This window comes from Cynocephalus volans, unplaced genomic scaffold (genome assembly GCF_027409185.1).
Source record: "Cynocephalus volans isolate mCynVol1 unplaced genomic scaffold, mCynVol1.pri scaffold_201, whole genome shotgun sequence".
NCBI lineage: Eukaryota > Metazoa > Chordata > Mammalia > Dermoptera > Cynocephalidae > Cynocephalus > Cynocephalus volans.
The window spans coordinates 155,998-178,880 of NW_026902451.1; the positions used below are offsets into that span (position 1 = coordinate 155,998).

Here is a 22,883-nt window from a genome sequence, read left to right on the forward strand (position 1 = left end):
TGATCACGTATGTAAATCCTGATAACCATTAACTTTCTCAAATTTAATGTCTGAAAGACAAAATCAACCAAAATATTTACTTATTAAGCAATTTATGAAATTTTAATAGGGCCTTCTTGTGTGTCAAGGCTGTGTATATTGTAAAAGCCTCACAAAGCTGAATAAATTCTCTTCCATACCTTTAAAAAAAAAAAAAAAGAAAAAAGAATGGAATACTGCCATTTGCAACGACATGGGTGGACCTAGAGAGAATTATATTAAGTGAAACAAGTCAGGCCCAGAAAGAGAAATGTCACGTTCTCTCTTATTTGTGCGAGGTAAAGATAAATAGATAAATGCACACAGGAAAAAAAAAAAAAAAAAAAAAAAGGAAAAATGGGGGGGAGGGGGGAAGAAGACGCGACAATTGCAATTCCTTGAAATTGATAGGACAAGCAAACTTTCAGAAAGGACATTGTTGGGAGGGAGGAAGGAGAGGGAGGAGGGAGGGAGGTTTCTGTAATTGGCCGCAATGATCAACCACATTGTATGTCGACAAAATAAAATAAAATAAAAAACTAATACTAAAAATCAATCAATCAATCAATCCATAGCAATGTGTGTTTCCTTATTCCCTACCGCCGCCAGGGCATTCCCCCCAAGCCCCACCCCCCACCTGTCAGCCGGTCCTGCACCTGCCAGGCCCCGCCCACTGTGGGCCTCCACCCCCCCTCCCCTTGGAGCCCGGATGTCTGGGAGGAGGGGGCGGCAGCGCAGCAGCAGCGGCGGACCCAGGAGGCCTCCGAGGGAAGCGGCGCGGCGCGGCGGCGGAGCAGGTAAGGCCCCCGGGAGGGGGCTGTGGGTCCCCAAAGAGGCAGGGCAGGGGCGCAGTGTCGGAGTGAGAGAGGAGGGAGGCGCGGGGTGCCTCGGGAGGGTCCCCCGAAGCCGCGAGTGGGGGAGGGGCGCGGCGGCCGAAAGCAGACGGCGGCGAGGTGCCCAGCGCCGGCAGGGCGGTGACATCGGGGCGCCCTCCTGCCCTACTCAGGAGGAGCCCAGCGCTGTCCCGCCATCCATCCCCCCTGCGCGCCGGGCTCGCCTCGTGCTAGGGCTGTGGTGGGAGCGGCCGGCCGGCAGGCGGTGCCGGGAGCCAGGCCGGATAAGCGGCTGCGGCCGCGGCAAGGCAAGGCTGTGGCCTCGGGGTCCCGGGGCCAGGGGAGCAGAGGGGGGGGGCAGGGGGCCAGCGTGCAAGTGTGCACGTGTGCACTTGTAAGTGCAAGTGCAGGGTGGCGGGAGACGCGGCCGCGGGAGGTCCAGGCCGGGAGCGCTTTTCTCAGGAGTGGGTCGATGGTCTTCTGTGTTGTCACTGCGTTTTTATCCTTCCTTTTGCGGTTCCCTGTTAGTATCTTCTTGTATTTGGAAGAGTTCTTCGTAGACATTTGTGAATTCTCTCAGCTTTTGTTAGCCTAGGAAAGGACTTTTGCTGTCCGTGTTTGAAGGATCCTTGTTTGGGTACAGTCCTCTTGATAGGGAAGTCTTTCCTTCTGCTGCTTCTAAACTTTGCAACATCCCATTCTTTCCTGGACTGTGAGGTTTCTGTTCATATATTTGCTGAAACCTGTATTTGGACCCTTTTGAGTGTGTGTGCGTGTGTGTGTGTGTGTGTGTGTGTCTGTGCATGTGTGTGTTTCTGTCTCCATGCGTTTCAGTGTTCTTCCTTTGTGATTTGTGTGGTTTGACTCTTTGGCTAGTGTAGGTGACACTGATCTGAGCGTTCATGTACAAACTTCTGTGGGGACATATGTTTTCAGTTCTCCTGCGTGTGTCTCCAGCAGTACAATTGCTGGGTCACGGTAGTCACCTGACATTTCCCAGGTTGTCAAAGTGCCAGTCGGGAGTTGATTTTGTTTAGGCCTAAGTATTTGCTTCTGTGGGGTGTTCTGGCCAATGGATTCGGGGGATCCTTGATGGCAAGTGTATAGAGAATAGGAGAGGGCATGGTTGTGGAGCCCAGGCTGGGGTCCACAAGGATGCATCTAATTAGTCCCCACCCCCCTGCGGGCATTCACCCCTGTGTTCCCGCCACTTCCACCTCCCCCCACCCTTGTCCCGGCCCCGCCCAGTCTGGGGTGTCGAGTCCTCCCCCTGAGGCGGCCTGGAGAGGCCGGGATCGCGCACGTCTCCCAGACGCGGCCGGGCCGGCGGGCGCACCAGAGCCTGCTCGGTCCCCGTGTGCACCGGAGCACTGGACGACGCAGCGGCGGCAGCGGCAGCGGTGGACGACGGAGGAGACCGGCGAGAGGAGCGGCGCGGCGCGGCGGAGCAGGTAGGGCCCACGTGAGGGGGCTGTGGCTCCCGAGCGAGGCAGGGGAGTAGCGTCGTCGCGCCGCGGGGTGTCTTAGGAGGGTCCCCCGAGTCCTGATTTCGGGAGTGGGGGCAGAGGCCAGCGGGGAGGGATGCAGACGGCGGGCGGGGTGCCCGGCGCTGGCAGAGACAGGAGGCTGGGGCGCCCTCCTCCCCTCCGCAGGAGCCCAGCGCTGCTCCGCCGTCCGTCCGTCCGTCCGTCCGTCCGTCCGTCCGTCCGTCCGTCCGTCTGTCCGTCCGTCCGCCCGTCCAACCGACCGACCGTCCGACCGTCCGTCCAAGGGCCCCAGCGCGCCGGTGGCCTTGTCCCAGGGCTGCTGCGGGAGCAGCCGGCGGGGGGCGGTGTGGGGGCCAGAACGGAGTAGCAGGTGCAGCTGTGCTGTGGCCTCCTGGTCACGGGGCCGTGTCCTCCGTTCCCGGGCCTGGTGAGCCATCGCCGCCGCTGCGATTGCGAGGGCAGTGGGGACAAGGCCAGCAGGGCATGGCGGGAGCGGTTTTGTCGTCTTCCTTGCAGGTTGAGTGTGTTCTTTGTTTTTCTCCTTCCATGACTGCTGACTTTCGTCCCTGCAGACGTGGTGCTGGGGCATGTGAGCGTCATCGTTGAGATGGAGGAGCCCTGTGCAGCGCTTTGGGAGAGCGGTCTGCTGTGGGGAATCCTCTCGGCCTTCGTCTGTCTGGGAGAGGATTGTCTCTCTCCCTGTTTGAAGGATACTCTTGTCCATACAGTGCTCTTGTCTGAAAGGCTTTGTTGTTGTTTTTGTTGTTGTTAAATTTTTGGTTTGGCTAGAACGTCTCTTTCTCTCCTGGACTGGGAGTTTTCTGTTGAAGAATTTACTGAAATCTGTATTAAGACTTTATGTGAGTGTGTGTGTAAGTGTGTGTGTTTGCGCGTGTGAGAGTGAGTGTGTGTTTGTGTGTGTGTGTGTGCGCCCCTCTCTTGCCGGTTTCAGTATTGTTCCTTGGCGTTCCGTGTGGTTTTGACTCTTTGACTAGTGTAAGTGAGGCTGATCGGAGCGTTCATATATAAACTTTTGTGTGGACAGATTTTCAGTTTTCGTTCGTAGGTCCCCAGCGGTAGGATTGCTGGGCCACGTAGTAAGTTTACATTTCACGTTTTGAAAAACTACCGACCTGGTTTCCTGGCAGTCTGTAGCATTTTCCAGTCTCTCCCTCAATATATGAGGGTTGTGCTATCTCTATAGCCTTGTCAATACCTTGTCTTGACTGTCTTTTTGATTTATAGGCCTTGTAATGTGTGCCACCTATTATCTCACTGTGGTATTGATAGCCATTTCCTTGCTGGTGACGATGAATATCTTCTTCGGTGCTTATTGGCCTTTCCTATCTGTCACTTAGAGAAATGCTCCTTTGAATGATCTGAGCAGGTTTGTGGTTTGTTTGTTACTGGCGGCTGGCCTGTGTGGGGATCCTAACCCTTGCTCTTGGTATGAGAGCACCACCCTCTAACCAGCAGAGCTAACGGGCCGACTCTTCCTCTGACCATTTTTTAAAAAATTCTGCCTACTGTCGTTTAGGAGCTCTTTCTATAGTCTTGTTCTTAATCTGTGAATTGAAAATGTATTTTTCCTGTGCAGCCTGATGTCTTTTCTTTTTCTCAGTGGTGTCCTGTAAAGCACAGCAGTTTTACGTTGCATGATATCCCGTTTACTCTTTCTTTATATGGGTTCTTGTGTTTTCGGCATCTTACCTAAGAGACCACCACCACATCCGGTATCACAAAGGTTTGTTCCTGTGTTTCTCGAGTGTTGTAGTTTGAGTTCTTACAGTTAGCTCTGTGACACGTGTGGTGTTCACTTTTGGGTATGGGGTTAGAAAAGGGCTCGATTTCATTTCTTTCCATGTGGCTATTCAGTTGTCTCAGCACCATTTGTTGTGGTCCCAAAGCACTTGTGAAAATCCAGTTGTCATAGCTGCATGAGCTTGCTTCTAGGCCGTCAATTCTGTTCCTCTGATGTACACTTTATGCCAGCGCTGCACTGTGTTTCTTTTTATTGGACTTGAATTTTTACTTTTTATTGACAGCTCGCAACTGCATATGTTTATGGGGCACCATGTGATAATTGCACACATGTGTACATTGTGCAGTGAGCAAGTTAGGCAAGTAACACACTCGTGACCTCACATACTTCCTCCCCTGTGGTAAGAGCACTGAAAATCCACTCTTTTGGTCATTCTGAAATATACATTATTATTAACTATAGTCACCTTGCTGTGTAATAGATCACCAGACCTTATTTCTCCAGAGTGAAACTTTGTACCCATTGGTCAAACTTCCCTTCGTCCTTGTTCCTCCATCCCCCCCGCCCGCAGCTCCCAGGCTCTGCTAACCATCATTCTGGTCTCTAGTTCCATGAGTCTGACCTTTCCAGTTTCCACATTCAAGTGAAATCATGCAGCATGTCTTTCTGTGCCTGGCATGCGACACTCAGCGTAATGTCTTCTAGTTGCATCCCAGTTGTTGGAAAATGACAGAGTTTTGTTCTTTTCTAAGGCCGAATAGTATTTCATTGTGTACTTAGACCACGTTTTCTTTATCTGTTCGTCTGTTAATAAACACTTAGGTTGATTCTATATCTTGACTCTTATGGATAATGCCTCAGTGAACATGGGAGTACAGATATCTCTTCGACCTATTGATTTCAGTTCTTTGGGGGATATTCCCTGAAGTGGGATTGCTGGATCATACGGTAATTCTATTTACAGATTTTTGAGAAACCTCCATGCTGTTTTCTGTAATGGTTGTACGTTCCTACCAGCAGTGTACAAGGGTAGCCTTTTCTCCACGTCCTTGCCAGTGCTAGTTATCTTTTGTCTTTTTGATACTAGCCATTCTAATGGGTATGAAGTAATTATGTGTCCTAGTGATTTTAATTTGTATTTCCCTGATGATTAGGGAGGTTGAGCATTTTTTCATCAGCCTGTTGGCCATGTGGAGGTCTTATTCTGAGAAACGTATGTTCAGTTACTCTGCCCATTTTTTAAATCGGGTTGTTGTCTTGCTATTGAGTTGTTTGAATTTTGTATGTATTTTTGGATACTTATTCATAATCAGGTGTATAGTTTTCCAATATTTTCTCTCATTCCAGTCATCGTGTCTTCGCTCTCCTACTTGTTCTTTTCCTGTGCGGAAGCTTTTTAATTTGATGCAATCCCATTTTCGTCTCTGTTTGATTTTGTCGCCTTGCTTTTGGGGCTATCTGCAAAAAATCATTGCCCAGACCAATGTTGTGGAGCTTTTCCCATATGTTTTCTTCTAGCAATTTTACAGTTTCAGGTGTTCCATTTCCATCTTTAATCCATATTGAGCCGATTTTTGTAGGTGGTGTAAGATAAGAGAAGGGTTCAACTTCATTTTTCTGAGTGTGTATACACGGTTTTGCCAACACCGGTTATTGAAGAAACTGTCATTTGCTCGTTATGCGTTCTTGGTACCTTTATTGAAAAATCATTTGACTGTCAATATGTAGTTTTATTTTGGGGCTCCAGTTTGTTTCACTGGTTGACGTGAATGTTTTTAGTCTACTACCTTGTGGTTTTGATTACTGTAGCATGTGTCTTTGTCCATTTCTGTTGCTTAGAACAGAATTACCTAAAACTGGGTGATTTATAAAGAAACAGTCTTTATGGCTTACAGTTTCAAATGTTGGGAAGCCCAAAGTCCAGGTAACACATCTGGTGAGGAACTTGTTTGGTGGTGACTTCAACGACACAGTGTATCACACTGTGAGAAAGGCAGGAGCGAGAGAGAGAGAGAGAGAGAGAGAGCGCGAGAGAGAGAGAGAGAGAGAGAGGGCATGCAACACACACGTAAAATTCTTCACCTCGATCACGTGGGACTCATCCCAGGGATGCAAGGTTGGTTCAACATATGCAAATCAATAAATGTGATACACCATATTCATGAAATCAAACACAAGGACCATGCGGTCATCTGTATAGTTGCTGAAAGAGCACTTGATAAAATTCAACAGTCATTCATGAGAAAGGCCTTCTATAAGTTAGGTATAGATTTCAACTATCTCAACATAATTAAAGCCGTATATGATAAACCCACTGCCAATATCATCCTGAATGGGGAAAAGCTGAAAGCTGTTCCTTTAAGAACAGGAACTAGACAAGGATGCCCACCCTCACCACTCCTATTCAATATAGTGTTGGAGGTACTAGCCAGAGCAATCAGAGAAGAGAAGGAAATAAAGGGCATCCAGATTGGAAACGATGAAGTCAAACTGTCCCTGTTTGCAGATGACATGATCCTATATGTCGAACAGTCTGAAGGCTCTACAAAAAAACTCTTGGAGTTGATAAAGGATTTCAGCAAAGTAGCAGGATACAAAATCAACACAAAAAAACCGGTAGCATTTCTATTCTCCAATAGTGGACATGCAGAAAGAGAAATCAAGAAAGCTTGCCCATTGACAGTAGCCACCAAAAACATAAGGTACTTAGGAAGCGAGTTAACCAAGGATGTGAAAAATCTCTATAATGAGAACTACAAACCACTGCTGAGAGAAAGTGGAGAGGAGACAAGACGATGGAAAGATATCCCATGCTCTTGGATTGGAAGCATCAACATAGTGAAAATGTCCATACTACCCAAAGTGATATACAAATTCAATGCAGTCCCCATCAAAATTCCAGTGACATTTTTCTCAGAAATGGAAAGAACTATCCAGACGCTGATATGGAATAACAAAAGACCACGCATAGCCGCAGCAACGCTGAGCCAAAAAAGTAAAGCTGGAGGCGTAACACTACCTGACTTTAAACTCTCCTACAAAGCTATCATAAGCAAAACAGTACAGTATGGTACTGGCATAAAAACAGACACACTGCTCAGTGGAATAGAATGGAGAATCCAGAAATCAACCCACACACCTACAGCCGTCTGATCTTTGACAAAGGCACCAAGCCTGTACACTGGGGAAGAGACCGCCTCTTCAGGAAATGGTGCTGGGAGAACTGGATATCGATATGCAGGAGAATGAAACTAGACCCATACCTTTCACCATACACTAAAGGCAACTCAAAATGGATTGAAGAATTAATTATACACCCCGAAACAATAAAACCTCTTCAAGAAAGCATAGGCGAAACGCTTCAGGAAGTAGGACTGGACACAGACTTCATGAACATGACCCCCAAAGCATGGGCAACCAAAGGAAAAATAAACAAATGGGATTATATCCAACTGAAAAGCTTCTGCACAGCAAAAGAAAGAATTAACATAGTTAAAAGACAACCAACACAGTGGGAGAAAATATTTGCAAAATATGCATCTGACAGAGGATTTATACTTAGAACATACAAGGAACTCAAACAACTTTACGAGGAAGAAACAAGCAACCCGATTAAAAAATGGGCAAAAGAGCTAAATAGGCATTTCTCTAAGGAAGATCTACGAATGGCCGGCAGACATATGAAAGAATGCTCAACATCACTCAGCATTCGGGAAAGGCAAATCAAAAGCACACTGAGATACCATCTCACCCCAGTGAGGATGGCTAAAATCCAAAAGACTCTGAACGGTAAATGCTGGCGAGGCTGCGGAGGAAAAGGAACTCTCATACATTGTTGGTGGGACTGCAAAAGGGTGCAGCCTCCATGGAAAATGGGATGGAGTTTCCTCAAACAACTGCAGATAGATCTGCCATAGATCTACCATTCCCAGCTATCCCACTGCTGGGAATACACCCAGAGGAATGGAAATCATCGAGTCGAAGGTACACCTTTTCCCCAGTGTTCATCGCAGCACTATTTACAATAGCCAAGAGTTGGAACCAGCCCAGATGTCCATCATCAGTTGAGTGGATATGGACAATGTGGTATATGTACACAATGGAATACTACTCAGCTTTAAAAAAGAATGGGATCTCCGGGGCTCGCCTGCGCCCCGGAAGCTGCCCCTTCTCGGGGGTCAAGATGGGCAGCAAAATGGCGTCTGCCAGCAGGGTCGTGCAGGTAGTCAAGCCACATACTCCATTAATAAGGTTCCCTGACAGAAGAGACAATCCTAAACCCAATGTATCAGAAGCTTTGAGATCAACAGGGGTACCATCTCATTCTGCAATTTCACAGCATTCTAAGGGAAGTAAATCACCAGATTTGCTGATGCATCAAGGTCCACCAGACACTGCAGAAATACTAAAATCATTACCTCAGAAATACAGAAGGAAACTTGTGTCTCAAGAAGAAATTGAATTTATCCAACGTGGAGGTCCAGAATAATCACTGTGAGCAGCAGTTTGTCATCAAACAAAAGAACTGACTTTACGATAAAGGACTTCCAAAATAACAAATGAGAAATTGTATATTAAACAACTTTAATAAAGTAAAAAAAAAATGAAATATAGAAAATTTAGATGGACACTTTTATCTCCTAATTTATGTATCTTGGTCAGCTTCTCCACAAGCTTACCTAATTGTTTATATGCTTTCTACTTATTAAAGTATACATTTTTAAATGTTAGCCTATTTACTCTTTTTTGGGGGAGAGGCAGCTAGCCAGTATGGGGATCCAAGCCCTGGACCTGGTTGTATAACACCACGCTCTAAGCAACTGAGCTAACTGGCCAGCCCATATTAATATACTCTTGATTATCAAATATAATGTGTTGAACTATTAAAAGCACGCGGTGTTCAATATACTAGTATATATTTCCCATAATTTTACTTTTCTTTCTGTTTCTGTTTAGACACGGGAAGAATTTATCAGGCAGAATTGCCGTTTTAAGGATGTAATTTTCCTGAAATTGGATGAGGATCAGTGAAATAATGATTATTTGTTCTGAATTCTCTCACATTTTTTAATTCACAAGGTTACTGAACTATAACTGGCTTAATAAATGTATCCTTCTCTAGAATCTTCTTCTGTAGTCAGACGTGTTGTCCATTGTGCATATCCTACTCTAAATGATAAAAATATAGCCGAGATAAAACAGTTGACTATGGGATTTAGACTGGGGAGATAACAGAAAAGATTATTTGTAACCTATATTTTAAAAAATGCAGAAAAGTATAAAATGGAAAATAAGAGATAAAAATGAATATAGCCTAGGAATAAATGTTTCACGAAACTGCAATTTATTATCTTTTGGGGATGTTAAGAAAGGCTTGTTTTTTTGTTTAGTTTTGTGATCACGTATGTAAATCCTGATAACCATTAACTTTCTCAAATTTAATGTCTGAAAGACAAAATCAACCAAAATATTTACTTATTAAGCAATTTATGAAATTTTAATAGGGCCTTCTTGTGTGTCAAGGCTGTGTATATTGTAAAAGCCTCACAAAGCTGAATAAATTCTCTTCCATACCTTTAAAAAAAAAAAAAAGAAAAAAGAATGGAATACTGCCATTTGCAACGACATGGGTGGACCTAGAGAGAATTATATTAAGTGAAACAAGTCAGGCCCAGAAAGAGAAATGTCACGTTCTCTCTTATTTGTGCGAGGTAAAGATAAATAGATAAATGCACACAGGAAAAAAAAAAAAAAAAAAAAAAAGGAAAAATGGGGGGGAGGGGGGAAGAAGACGCGACAATTGCAATTCCTTGAAATTGATAGGACAAGCAAACTTTCAGAAAGGACATTGTTGGGAGGGAGGAAGGAGAGGGAGGAGGGAGGGAGGTTTCTGTAATTGGCCGCAATGATCAACCACATTGTATGTCGACAAAATAAAATAAAATAAAAAACTAATACTAAAAATCAATCAATCAATCAATCCATAGCAATGTGTGTTTCCTTATTCCCTACCGCCGCCAGGGCATTCCCCCCAAGCCCCACCCCCCACCTGTCAGCCGGTCCTGCACCTGCCAGGCCCCGCCCACTGTGGGCCTCCACCCCCCCTCCCCCTTGGAGCCCGGATGTCTGGGAGGAGGGGGCGGCAGCGCAGCAGCAGCGGCGGACCCAGGAGGCCTCCGAGGGAAGCGGCGCGGCGCGGCGGCGGAGCAGGTAAGGCCCCCGGGAGGGGGCTGTGGGTCCCCAAAGAGGCAGGGCAGGGGCGCAGTGTCGGAGTGAGAGAGGAGGGAGGCGCGGGGTGCCTCGGGAGGGTCCCCCCGAAGCCGCGAGTGGGGGAGGGGCGGGGCGGCCGAAAGCAGACGGCGGCGAGGTGCCCAGCGCCGGCAGGGCGGTGACATCGGGGCGCCCTCCTGCCCTACTCAGGAGGAGCCCAGCGCTGTCCCGCCATCCATCCCCCCTGCGCGCCGGGCTCGCCTCGTGCTAGGGCTGTGGTGGGAGCGGCCGGCCGGCAGGCGGTGCCGGGAGCCAGGCCGGATAAGCGGCTGCGGCGGCGGCAAGGCAAGGCTGTGGCCTCGGGTTCCCGGGGCCAGGGGAGCAGAGGGGGGGGGGCAGGGGGCCAGCGTGCAAGTGTGCACGTGTGCACTTGTAAGTGCAAGTGCAGGGTGGCGGGAGACGCGGCCGCGGGAGGTCCAGGCCGGGAGCGCTTTTCTCAGGAGTGGGTCGATGGTCTTCTGTGTTGTCACTGCGTTTTTATCCTTCCTTTTGCGGTTCCCTGTTAGTATCTTCTTGGACTTGGAAGAGTTCTTCGTAGACATTTGTGAATTCTCTCAGCTTTTGTTAGCCTAGGAAAGGACTTTTGCTGTCCGTGTTTGAAGGATCCTTGTTTGGGTACAGTCCTCTTGATAGGGAAGTCTTTCCTTCTGCTGCTTCTAAACTTTGCAACATCCCATTCTTTCCTGGACTGTGAGGTTTCTGTTCATATATTTGCTGAAACCTGTATTTGGACCCTTTTGAGTGTGTGTGCGTGTGTGTGTGTGTCTGTGCATGTGTGTGTTTCTGTCTCCATGCGTTTCAGTGTTCTTCCTTTGTGATTTGTGTGGTTTGACTCTTTGGCTAGTGTAGGTGACACTGATCTGAGCGTTCATGTACAAACTTCTGTGGGGACATATGTTTTCAGTTCTCCTGCGTGTGTCTCCAGCAGTACAATTGCTGGGTCACGGTAGTCACCTGACATTTCCCAGGTTGTCAAAGTGCCAGTCGGGAGTTGATTTTGTTTAGGCCTAAGTATTTGCTTCTGTGGGGTGTTCTGGCCAATGGATTCGGGGGATCCTTGATGGCAAGTGTATAGAGAATAGGAGAGGGCATGGTTGTGGAGCCGAGGCTGGGGTCCACAAGGATGCATCTAATTAGTCCCCACCCCCCTGCGGGCATTCACCCCTGTGTTCCCGCCACTTCCACCTCCCCCCACCCTTGTCCCGGCCCCGCCCAGTCTGGGGTGTCGAGTCCTCCCCCTGAGGCGGCCTGGAGAGGCCGGGATCGCGCACGTCTCCCAGACGCGGCCGGGCCGGCGGGCGCACCAGAGCCTGCTCGGTCCCCGTGTGCACCGGAGCACTGGACGACGCAGCGGCGGCAGCGGCAGCGGTGGACGACGGAGGAGACCGGCGAGAGGAGCGGCGCGGCGCGGCGGAGCAGGTAGGGCCCACGTGAGGGGGCTGTGGCTCCCGAGCGAGGCAGGGGAGTAGCGTCGTCGCGCCGCGGGGTGTCTTAGGAGGGTCCCCCGAGTCCTGATTTCGGGAGTGGGGGCAGAGGCCAGCGGGGAGGGATGCAGACGGCGGGCGGGGTGCCCGGCGCTGGCAGAGACAGGAGGCTGGGGCGCCCTCCTCCCCTCCGCAGGAGCCCAGCGCTGCTCCGCCGTCCGTCCGTCCGTCCGTCCGTCCGTCCGTCCGTCCGTCCGTCCGCCCGTCCAACCGACCGACCGTCCGACCGTCCGTCCAAGGGCCCCAGCGCGCCGGTGGCCTTGTCCCAGGGCTGCTGCGGGAGCAGCCGGCGGGGGGCGGTGTGGGGGCCAGAACGGAGTAGCAGGTGCAGCTGTGCTGTGGCCTCCTGGTCACGGGGCCGTGTCCTCCGTTCCCGGGCCTGGTGAGCCATCGCCGCCGCTGCGATTGCGAGGGCAGTGGGGACAAGGCCAGCAGGGCATGGCGGGAGCGGTTTTGTCGTCTTCCTTGCAGGTTGAGTGTGTTCTTTGTTTTTCTCCTTCCATGACTGCTGACTTTCGTCCCTGCAGACGTGGTGCTGGGGCATGTGAGCGTCATCGTTGAGATGGAGGAGCCCTGTGCAGCGCTTTGGGAGAGCGGTCTGCTGTGGGGAATCCTCTCGGCCTTCGTCTGTCTGGGAGAGGATTGTCTCTCTCCCTGTTTGAAGGATACTCTTGTCCATACAGTGCTCTTGTCTGAAAGGCTTTGTTGTTGTTTTTGTTGTTGTTAAATTTTTGGTTTGGCTAGAACGTCTCTTTCTCTCCTGGACTGGGAGTTTTCTGTTGAAGAATTTACTGAAATCTGTATTAAGACTTTATGTGAGTGTGTGTGTAAGTGTGTGTGTTTGCGCGTGTGAGAGTGAGTGTGTGTTTGTGTGTGTGTGTGTGTGTGCGCCCCTCTCTTGCCGGTTTCAGTATTGTTCCTTGGCGTTCCGTGTGGTTTTGACTCTTTGACTAGTGTAAGTGAGGCTGATCGGAGCGTTCATATATAAACTTTTGTGTGGACAGATTTTCAGTTTTCGTTCGTAGGTCCCCAGCGGTAGGATTGCTGGGCCACGTAGTAAGTTTACATTTCACGTTTTGAAAAACTACCGACCTGGTTTCCTGGCAGTCTGTAGCATTTTCCAGTCTCTCCCTCAATATATGAGGGTTGTGCTATCTCTATAGCCTTGTCAATACCTTGTCTTGACTGTCTTTTTGATTTATAGGCCTTGTAATGTGTGCCACCTATTATCTCACTGTGGTATTGATAGCCATTTCCTTGCTGGTGACGATGAATATCTTCTTCGGTGCTTATTGGCCTTTCCTATCTGTCACTTAGAGAAATGCTCCTTTGAATGATCTGAGCAGGTTTGTGGTTTGTTTGTTACTGGCGGCTGGCCTGTGTGGGGATCCTAACCCTTGCTCTTGGTATGAGAGCACCACCCTCTAACCAGCAGAGCTAACGGGCCGACTCTTCCTCTGACCATTTTTTAAAAAATTCTGCCTACTGTCGTTTAGGAGCTCTTTCTATAGTCTTGTTCTTAATCTGTGAATTGAAAATGTATTTTTCCTGTGCAGCCTGATGTCTTTTCTTTTTCTCAGTGGTGTCCTGTAAAGCACAGCAGTTTTACGTTGCATGATATCCCGTTTACTCTTTCTTTATATGGGTTCTTGTGTTTTCGGCATCTTACCTAAGAGACCACCACCACATCCGGTATCACAAAGGTTTGTTCCTGTGTTTCTCGAGTGTTGTAGTTTGAGTTCTTACAGTTAGCTCTGTGACACGTGTGGTGTTCACTTTTGGGTATGGGGTTAGAAAAGGGCTCGATTTCATTTCTTTCCATGTGGCTATTCAGTTGTCTCAGCACCATTTGTTGTGGTCCCAAAGCACTTGTGAAAATCCAGTTGTCATAGCTGCATGAGCTTGCTTCTAGGCCGTCAATTCTGTTCCTCTGATGTACACTTTATGCCAGCGCTGCACTGTGTTTCTTTTTATTGGACTTGAATTTTTACTTTTTATTGACAGCTCGCAACTGCATATGTTTATGGGGCACCATGTGATAATTGCACACATGTGTACATTGTGCAGTGAGCAAGTTAGGCAAGTAACACACTCGTGACCTCACATACTTCCTCCCCTGTGGTAAGAGCACTGAAAATCCACTCTTTTGGTCATTCTGAAATATACATTATTATTAACTATAGTCACCTTGCTGTGTAATAGATCACCAGACCTTATTTCTCCAGAGTGAAACTTTGTACCCATTGGTCAAACTTCCCTTCGTCCTTGTTCCTCCATCCCCCCCGCCCGCAGCTCCCAGGCTCTGCTAACCATCATTCTGGTCTCTAGTTCCATGAGTCTGACCTTTCCAGTTTCCACATTCAAGTGAAATCATGCAGCATGTCTTTCTGTGCCTGGCATGCGACACTCAGCGTAATGTCTTCTAGTTGCATCCCAGTTGTTGGAAAATGACAGAGTTTTGTTCTTTTCTAAGGCCGAATAGTATTTCATTGTGTACTTAGACCACGTTTTCTTTATCTGTTCGTCTGTTAATAAACACTTAGGTTGATTCTATATCTTGACTCTTATGGATAATGCCTCAGTGAACATGGGAGTACAGATATCTCTTCGACCTATTGATTTCAGTTCTTTGGGGGATATTCCCTGAAGTGGGATTGCTGGATCATACGGTAATTCTATTTACAGATTTTTGAGAAACCTCCATGCTGTTTTCTGTAATGGTTGTACGTTCCTACCAGCAGTGTACAAGGGTAGCCTTTTCTCCACGTCCTTGCCAGTGCTAGTTATCTTTTGTCTTTTTGATACTAGCCATTCTAATGGGTATGAAGTAATTATGTGTCCTAGTGATTTTAATTTGTATTTCCCTGATGATTAGGGAGGTTGAGCATTTTTTCATCAGCCTGTTGGCCATGTGGAGGTCTTATTCTGAGAAACGTATGTTCAGTTACTCTGCCCATTTTTTAAATCGGGTTGTTGTCTTGCTATTGAGTTGTTTGAATTTTGTATGTATTTTTGGATACTTATTCATAATCAGGTGTATAGTTTTCCAATATTTTCTCTCATTCCAGTCATCGTGTCTTCGCTCTCCTACTTGTTCTTTTCCTGTGCGGAAGCTTTTTAATTTGATGCAATCCCATTTTCGTCTCTGTTTGATTTTGTCGCCTTGCTTTTGGGGCTATCTGCAAAAAATCATTGCCCAGACCAATGTTGTGGAGCTTTTCCCATATGTTTTCTTCTAGCAATTTTACAGTTTCAGGTGTTCCATTTCCATCTTTAATCCATATTGAGCCGATTTTTGTAGGTGGTGTAAGATAAGAGAAGGGTTCAACTTCATTTTTCTGAGTGTGTATACACGGTTTTGCCAACACCGGTTATTGAAGAAACTGTCATTTGCTCGTTATGCGTTCTTGGTACCTTTATTGAAAAATCATTTGACTGTCAATATGTAGTTTTATTTTGGGGCTCCAGTTTGTTTCACTGGTTGACGTGAATGTTTTTAGTCTACTACCTTGTGGTTTTGATTACTGTAGCATGTGTCTTTGTCCATTTCTGTTGCTTAGAACAGAATTACCTAAAACTGGGTGATTTATAAAGAAACAGTCTTTATGGCTTACAGTTTCAAATGTTGGGAAGCCCAAAGTCCAGGTAACACATCTGGTGAGGAACTTGTTTGGTGGTGACTTCAACGACACAGTGTATCACACTGTGAGAAAGGCAGGAGCGAGAGAGAGAGAGAGAGAGAGAGAGAGAGAGCGCGAGAGAGAGAGAGAGAGAGAGAGGGCATGCAACACACACGTAAAATTCTTCACCTCGATCACGTGGGACTCATCCCAGGGATGCAAGGTTGGTTCAACATATGCAAATCAATAAATGTGATACACCATATTCATGAAATCAAACACAAGGACCATGCGGTCATCTGTATAGTTGCTGAAAGAGCACTTGATAAAATTCAACAGTCATTCATGAGAAAGGCCTTCTATAAGTTAGGTATAGATTTCAACTATCTCAACATAATTAAAGCCGTATATGATAAACCCACTGCCAATATCATCCTGAATGGGGAAAAGCTGAAAGCTGTTCCTTTAAGAACAGGAACTAGACAAGGATGCCCACCCTCACCACTCCTATTCAATATAGTGTTGGAGGTACTAGCCAGAGCAATCAGAGAAGAGAAGGAAATAAAGGGCATCCAGATTGGAAACGATGAAGTCAAACTGTCCCTGTTTGCAGATGACATGATCCTATATGTCGAACAGTCTGAAGGCTCTACAAAAAAACTCTTGGAGTTGATAAAGGATTTCAGCAAAGTAGCAGGATACAAAATCAACACAAAAAAACCGGTAGCATTTCTATTCTCCAATAGTGGACATGCAGAAAGAGAAATCAAGAAAGCTTGCCCATTGACAGTAGCCACCAAAAACATAAGGTACTTAGGAAGCGAGTTAACCAAGGATGTGAAAAATCTCTATAATGAGAACTACAAACCACTGCTGAGAGAAAGTGGAGAGGAGACAAGACGATGGAAAGATATCCCATGCTCTTGGATTGGAAGCATCAACATAGTGAAAATGTCCATACTACCCAAAGTGATATACAAATTCAATGCAGTCCCCATCAAAATTCCAGTGACATTTTTCTCAGAAATGGAAAGAACTATCCAGACGCTGATATGGAATAACAAAAGACCACGCATAGCCGCAGCAACGCTGAGCCAAAAAAGTAAAGCTGGAGGCGTAACACTACCTGACTTTAAACTCTCCTACAAAGCTATCATAAGCAAAACAGTACAGTATGGTACTGGCATAAAAACAGACACACTGCTCAGTGGAATAGAATGGAGAATCCAGAAATCAACCCACACACCTACAGCCGTCTGATCTTTGACAAAGGCACCAAGCCTGTACACTGGGGAAGAGACCGCCTCTTCAGGAAATGGTGCTGGGAGAACTGGATATCGATATGCAGGAGAATGAAACTAGACCCATACCTTTCACCATACACTAAAGGCAACTCAAAATGGATTGAAGAATTAATTATACACCCCGAAACAATAAAACCTCTTCAAGAAAGCATAGGCGAAACGCTTCAGGAAGTAGGACTGGACACAGACTTCATGAACATGACCCCCAAAGCATGGGCAACCAAAGGAAAAATAAACAAATGGGATTATATCCAACTGAAAAGCTTCTGCACAGCAAAAGAAAGAATTAACATAGTTAAAAGACAACCAACACAGTGGGAGAAAATATTTGCAAAATATGCATCTGACAGAGGATTTATACTTAGAACATACAAGGAACTCAAACAACTTTACGAGGAAGAAACAAGCAACCCGATTAAAAAATGGGCAAAAGAGCTAAATAGGCATTTCTCTAAGGAAGATCTACGAATGGCCGGCAGACATATGAAAGAATGCTCAACATCACTCAGCATTCGGGAAAGGCAAATCAAAAGCACACTGAGATACCATCTCACCCCAGTGAGGATGGCTAAAATCCAAAAGACTCTGAACGGTAAATGCTGGCGAGGCTGCGGAGGAAAAGGAACTCTCATACATTGTTGGTGGGACTGCAAAAGGGTGCAGCCTCCATGGAAAATGGGATGGAGTTTCCTCAAACAACTGCAGATAGATCTGCCATAGATCTACCATTCCCAGCTATCCCACTGCTGGGAATACACCCAGAGGAATGGAAATCATCGAGTCGAAGGTACACCTTTTCCCCAGTGTTCATCGCAGCACTATTTACAATAGCCAAGAGTTGGAACCAGCCCAGATGTCCATCATCAGTTGAGTGGATATGGACAATGTGGTATATGTACACAATGGAATACTACTCAGCTTTAAAAAAGAATGGGATCTCCGGGGCTCGCCTGCGCCCCGGAAGCTGCCCCTTCTCGGGGGTCAAGATGGGCAGCAAAATGGCGTCTGCCAGCAGGGTCGTGCAGGTAGTCAAGCCACATACTCCATTAATAAGGTTCCCTGACAGAAGAGACAATCCTAAACCCAATGTATCAGAAGCTTTGAGATCAACAGGGGTACCATCTCATTCTGCAATTTCACAGCATTCTAAGGGAAGTAAATCACCAGATTTGCTGATGCATCAAGGTCCACCAGACACTGCAGAAATACTAAAATCATTACCTCAGAAATACAGAAGGAAACTTGTGTCTCAAGAAGAAATTGAATTTATCCAACGTGGAGGTCCAGAATAATCACTGTGAGCAGCAGTTTGTCATCAAACAAAAGAACTGACTTTACGATAAAGGACTTCCAAAATAACAAATGAGAAATTGTATATTAAACAACTTTAATAAAGTAAAAAAAAAATGAAATATAGAAAATTTAGATGGACACTTTTATCTCCTAATTTATGTATCTTGGTCAGCTTCTCCACAAGCTTACCTAATTGTTTATATGCTTTCTACTTATTAAAGTATACATTTTTAAATGTTAGCCTATTTACTCTTTTTTGGGGGAGAGGCAGCTAGCCAGTATGGGGATCCAAGCCCTGGACCTGGTTGTATAACACCACGCTCTAAGCAACTGAGCTAACTGGCCAGCCCATATTAATATACTCTTGATTATCAAATATAATGTGTTGAACTATTAAAAGCACGCGGTGTTCAATATACTAGTATATATTTCCCATAATTTTACTTTTCTTTCTGTTTCTGTTTAGACACGGGAAGAATTTATCAGGCAGAATTGCCGTTTTAAGGATGTAATTTTCCTGAAATTGGATGAGGATCAGTGAAATAATGATTATTTGTTCTGAATTCTCTCACATTTTTTAATTCACAAGGTTACTGAACTATAACTGGCTTAATAAATGTATCCTTCTCTAGAATCTTCTTCTGTAGTCAGACGTGTTGTCCATTGTGCATATCCTACTCTAAATGATAAAAATATAGCCGAGATAAAACAGTTGACTATGGGATTTAGACTGGGGAGATAACAGAAAAGATTATTTGTAACCTATATTTTAAAAAATGCAGAAAAGTATAAAATGGAAAATAAGAGATAAAAATGAATATAGCCTAGGAATAAATGTTTCACTAGAAACTGCAATTTATTATCTTTTGGGGATGTTAAGAAAGGCTTGTTTTTTTGTTTAGTTTTGTGATCACGTATGTAAATCCTGATAACCATTAACTTTCTCAAATTTAATGTCTGAAAGACAAAATCAACCAAAATATTTACTTATTAAGCAATTTATGAAATTTTAATAGGGCCTTCTTGTGTGTCAAGGCTGTGTATATTGTAAAAGCCTCACAAAGCTGAATAAATTCTCTTCCATACCTTTAAAAAAAAAAAAAAGAAAAAAGAATGGAATACTGCCATTTGCAACGACATGGGTGGACCTAGAGAGAATTATATTAAGTGAAACAAGTCAGGCCCAGAAAGAGAAATGTCACGTTCTCTCTTATTTGTGCGAGGTAAAGATAAATAGATAAATGCACACAGGAAAAAAAAAAAAAAAAAAAAAAGGAAAAATGGGGGGGAGGGGGGAAGAAGACGCGACAATTGCAATTCCTTGAAATTGATAGGACAAGCAAACTTTCAGAAAGGACATTGTTGGGAGGGAGGAGGGAGGGAGGTTTCTGTAATTGGCCGCAATGATCAACCACATTGTATGTCGACAAAATAAAATAAAATAAAAAACTAATACTAAAAATCAATCAATCAATCAATCCATAGCAATGTGTGTTTCCTTATTCCCTACCGCCGCCAGGGCATTCCCCCCAAGCCCCACCCCCCACCTGTCAGCCGGTCCTGCACCTGCCAGGCCCCGCCCACTGTGGGCCTCCACCCCCCCTCCCCTTGGAGCCCGGATGTCTGGGAGGAGGGGGCGGCAGCGCAGCAGCAGCGGCGGACCCAGGAGGCCTCCGAGGGAAGCGGCGCGGCGCGGCGGCGGAGCAGGTAAGGCCCCCGGGAGGGGGCTGTGGGTCCCCAAAGAGGCAGGGCAGGGGCGCAGTGTCGGAGTGAGAGAGGAGGGAGGCGCGGGGTGCCTCGGGAGGGTCCCCCGAAGCCGCGAGTGGGGGAGGGGCGGGGCGGCCGAAAGCAGACGGCGGCGAGGTGCCCAGCGCCGGCAGGGCGGTGACATCGGGGCGCCCTCCTGCCCTACTCAGGAGGAGCCCAGCGCTGTCCCGCCATCCATCCCCCCTGCGCGCCGGGCTCGCCTCGTGCTAGGGCTGTGGTGGGAGCGGCCGGCCGGCAGGCGGTGCCGGGAGCCAGGCCGGATAAGCGGCTGCGGCGGCGGCAAGGCAAGGCTGTGGCCTCGGGTTCCCGGGGCCAGGGGAGCAGAGGGGGGGGGCAGGGGGCCAGCGTGCAAGTGTGCACGTGTGCACTTGTAAGTGCAAGTGCAGGGTGGCGGGAGACGCGGCCGCGGGAGGTCCAGGCCGGGAGCGCTTTTCTCAGGAGTGGGTCGATGGTCTTCTGTGTTGTCACTGCGTTTTTATCCTTCCTTTTGCGGTTCCCTCTTAGTATCTTCTTGGACTTGGAAGAGTTCTTCGTAGACATTTGTGAATTCTCTCAGCTTTTGTTAGCCTAGGAAAGGACTTTTGCTGTCCGTGTTTGAAGGATCCTTGTTTGGGTACAGTCCTCTTGATAGGGAAGTCTTTCCTTCTGCTGCTTCTAAACTTTGCAACATCCCATTCTTTCCTGGACTGTGAGGTTTCTGTTCATATATTTGCTGAAACCTGTATTTGGACCCTTTTGAGTGTGTGTGCGTGTGTGTGTGTGTCTGTGCATGTGTGTGTTTCTGTCTCCATGCGTTTCAGTGTTCTTCCTTTGTGATTTGTGTGGTTTGACTCTTTGGCTAGTGTAGGTGACACTGATCTGAGCGTTCATGTACAAACTTCTGTGGGGACATATGTTTTCAGTTCTCCTGCGTGTGTCTCCAGCAGTACAATTGCTGGGTCACGGTAGTCACCTGACATTTCCCAGGTTGTCAAAGTGCCAGTCGGGAGTTGATTTTGTTTAGGCCTAAGTATTTGCTTCTGTGGGGTGTTCTGGCCAATGGATTCGGGGGATCCTTGATGGCAAGTGTATAGAGAATAGGAGAGGGCATGGTTGTGGAGCCCAGGCTGGGGTCCACAAGGATGCATCTAATTAGTCCCCACCCCCCTGCGGGCATTCACCCCTGTGTTCCCGCCACTTCCACCTCCCCCCACCCTTGTCCCGGCCCCGCCCAGTCTGGGGTGTCGAGTCCTCCCCCTGAGGCGGCCTGGAGAGGCCGGGATCGCGCACGTCTCCCAGACGCGGCCGGGCCGGCGGGCGCACCAGAGCCTGCTCGGTCCCCGTGTGCACCGGAGCACTGGACGACGCAGCGGCGGCAGCGGCAGCGGTGGACGACGGAGGAGACCGGCGAGAGGAGCGGCGCGGCGCGGCGGAGCAGGTAGGGCCCACGTGAGGGGGCTGTGGCTCCCGAGCGAGGCAGGGGAGTAGCGTCGTCGCGCCGCGGGGTGTCTTAGGAGGGTCCCCCGAGTCCTGATTTCGGGAGTGGGGGCAGAGGCCAGCGGGGAGGGATGCAGACGGCGGGCGGGGTGCCCGGCGCTGGCAGAGACAGGAGGCTGGGGCGCCCTCCTCCCCTCCGCAGGAGCCCAGCGCTGCTCCGCCGTCCGTCCGTCCGTCCGTCCGTCCGTCCGTCCGTCCGTCCGTCTGTCCGTCCGTCCGCCCGTCCAACCGACCGACCGTCCGACCGTCCGTCCAAGGGCCCCAGCGCGCCGGTGGCCTTGTCCCAGGGCTGCTGCGGGAGCAGCCGGCGGGGGGCGGTGTGGGGGCCAGAACGGAGTAGCAGGTGCAGCTGTGCTGTGGCCTCCTGGTCACGGGGCCGTGTCCTCCGTTCCCGGGCCTGGTGAGCCATCGCCGCCGCTGCGATTGCGAGGGCAGTGGGGACAAGGCCAGCAGGGCATGGCGGGAGCGGTTTTGTCGTCTTCCTTGCAGGTTGAGTGTGTTCTTTGTTTTTCTCCTTCCATGACTGCTGACTTTCGTCCCTGCAGACGTGGTGCTGGGGCATGTGAGCGTCATCGTTGAGATGGAGGAGCCCTGTGCAGCGCTTTGGGAGAGCGGTCTGCTGTGGGGAATCCTCTCGGCCTTCGTCTGTCTGGGAGAGGATTGTCTCTCTCCCTGTTTGAAGGATACTCTTGTCCATACAGTGCTCTTGTCTGAAAGGCTTTGTTGTTGTTTTTGTTGTTGTTAAATTTTTGGTTTGGCTAGAACGTCTCTTTCTCTCCTGGACTGGGAGTTTTCTGTTGAAGAATTTACTGAAATCTGTATTAAGACTTTATGTGAGTGTGTGTGTAAGTGTGTGTGTTTGCGCGTGTGAGAGTGAGTGTGTGTTTGTGTGTGTGTGTGTGTGTGCGCCCCTCTCTTGCCGGTTTCAGTATTGTTCCTTGGCGTTCCGTGTGGTTTTGACTCTTTGACTAGTGTAAGTGAGGCTGATCGGAGCGTTCATATATAAACTTTTGTGTGGACAGATTTTCAGTTTTCGTTCGTAGGTCCCCAGCGGTAGGATTGCTGGGCCACGTAGTAAGTTTACATTTCACGTTTTGAAAAACTACCGACCTGGTTTCCTGGCAGTCTGTAGCATTTTCCAGTCTCTCCCTCAATATATGAGGGTTGTGCTATCTCTATAGCCTTGTCAATACCTTGTCTTGACTGTCTTTTTGATTTATAGGCCTTGTAATGTGTGCCACCTATTATCTCACTGTGGTATTGATAGCCATTTCCTTGCTGGTGACGATGAATATCTTCTTCGGTGCTTATTGGCCTTTCCTATCTGTCACTTAGAGAAATGCTCCTTTGAATGATCTGAGCAGGTTTGTGGTTTGTTTGTTACTGGCGGCTGGCCTGTGTGGGGATCCTAACCCTTGCTCTTGGTATGAGAGCACCACCCTCTAACCAGCAGAGCTAACGGGCCGACTCTTCCTCTGACCATTTTTTAAAAAATTCTGCCTACTGTCGTTTAGGAGCTCTTTCTATAGTCTTGTTCTTAATCTGTGAATTGAAAATGTATTTTTCCTG

The 22,883-nt window shown here is 47.8% G+C and overlaps 2 protein-coding genes across 2 annotated transcripts; both read left to right on the forward strand.

Moving 5' to 3' along the window:
• The first annotated feature begins 8,238 nt into the window (after positions 1 to 8,238).
• Positions 8,239 to 9,195, forward strand: LOC134369008 (alpha-ketoglutarate dehydrogenase component 4). Its single transcript, XM_063085234.1, has one exon. It carries the CDS (start codon positions 8,284 to 8,286, stop codon positions 8,587 to 8,589), a length of 306 nt encoding a protein of 101 aa, XP_062941304.1. The 5' UTR covers positions 8,239 to 8,283; the 3' UTR covers positions 8,590 to 9,195.
• An 8,524-nt stretch (positions 9,196 to 17,719) lies between these two features.
• LOC134369007 (alpha-ketoglutarate dehydrogenase component 4) lies at positions 17,720 to 18,676 on the forward strand. Its single transcript, XM_063085233.1, has one exon. The coding sequence runs from the start codon at positions 17,765 to 17,767 to the stop codon at positions 18,068 to 18,070; it is 306 nt and encodes a 101-aa protein (XP_062941303.1). The 5' UTR covers positions 17,720 to 17,764; the 3' UTR covers positions 18,071 to 18,676.
• Positions 18,677 to 22,883: the final 4,207 nt, after the last annotated feature.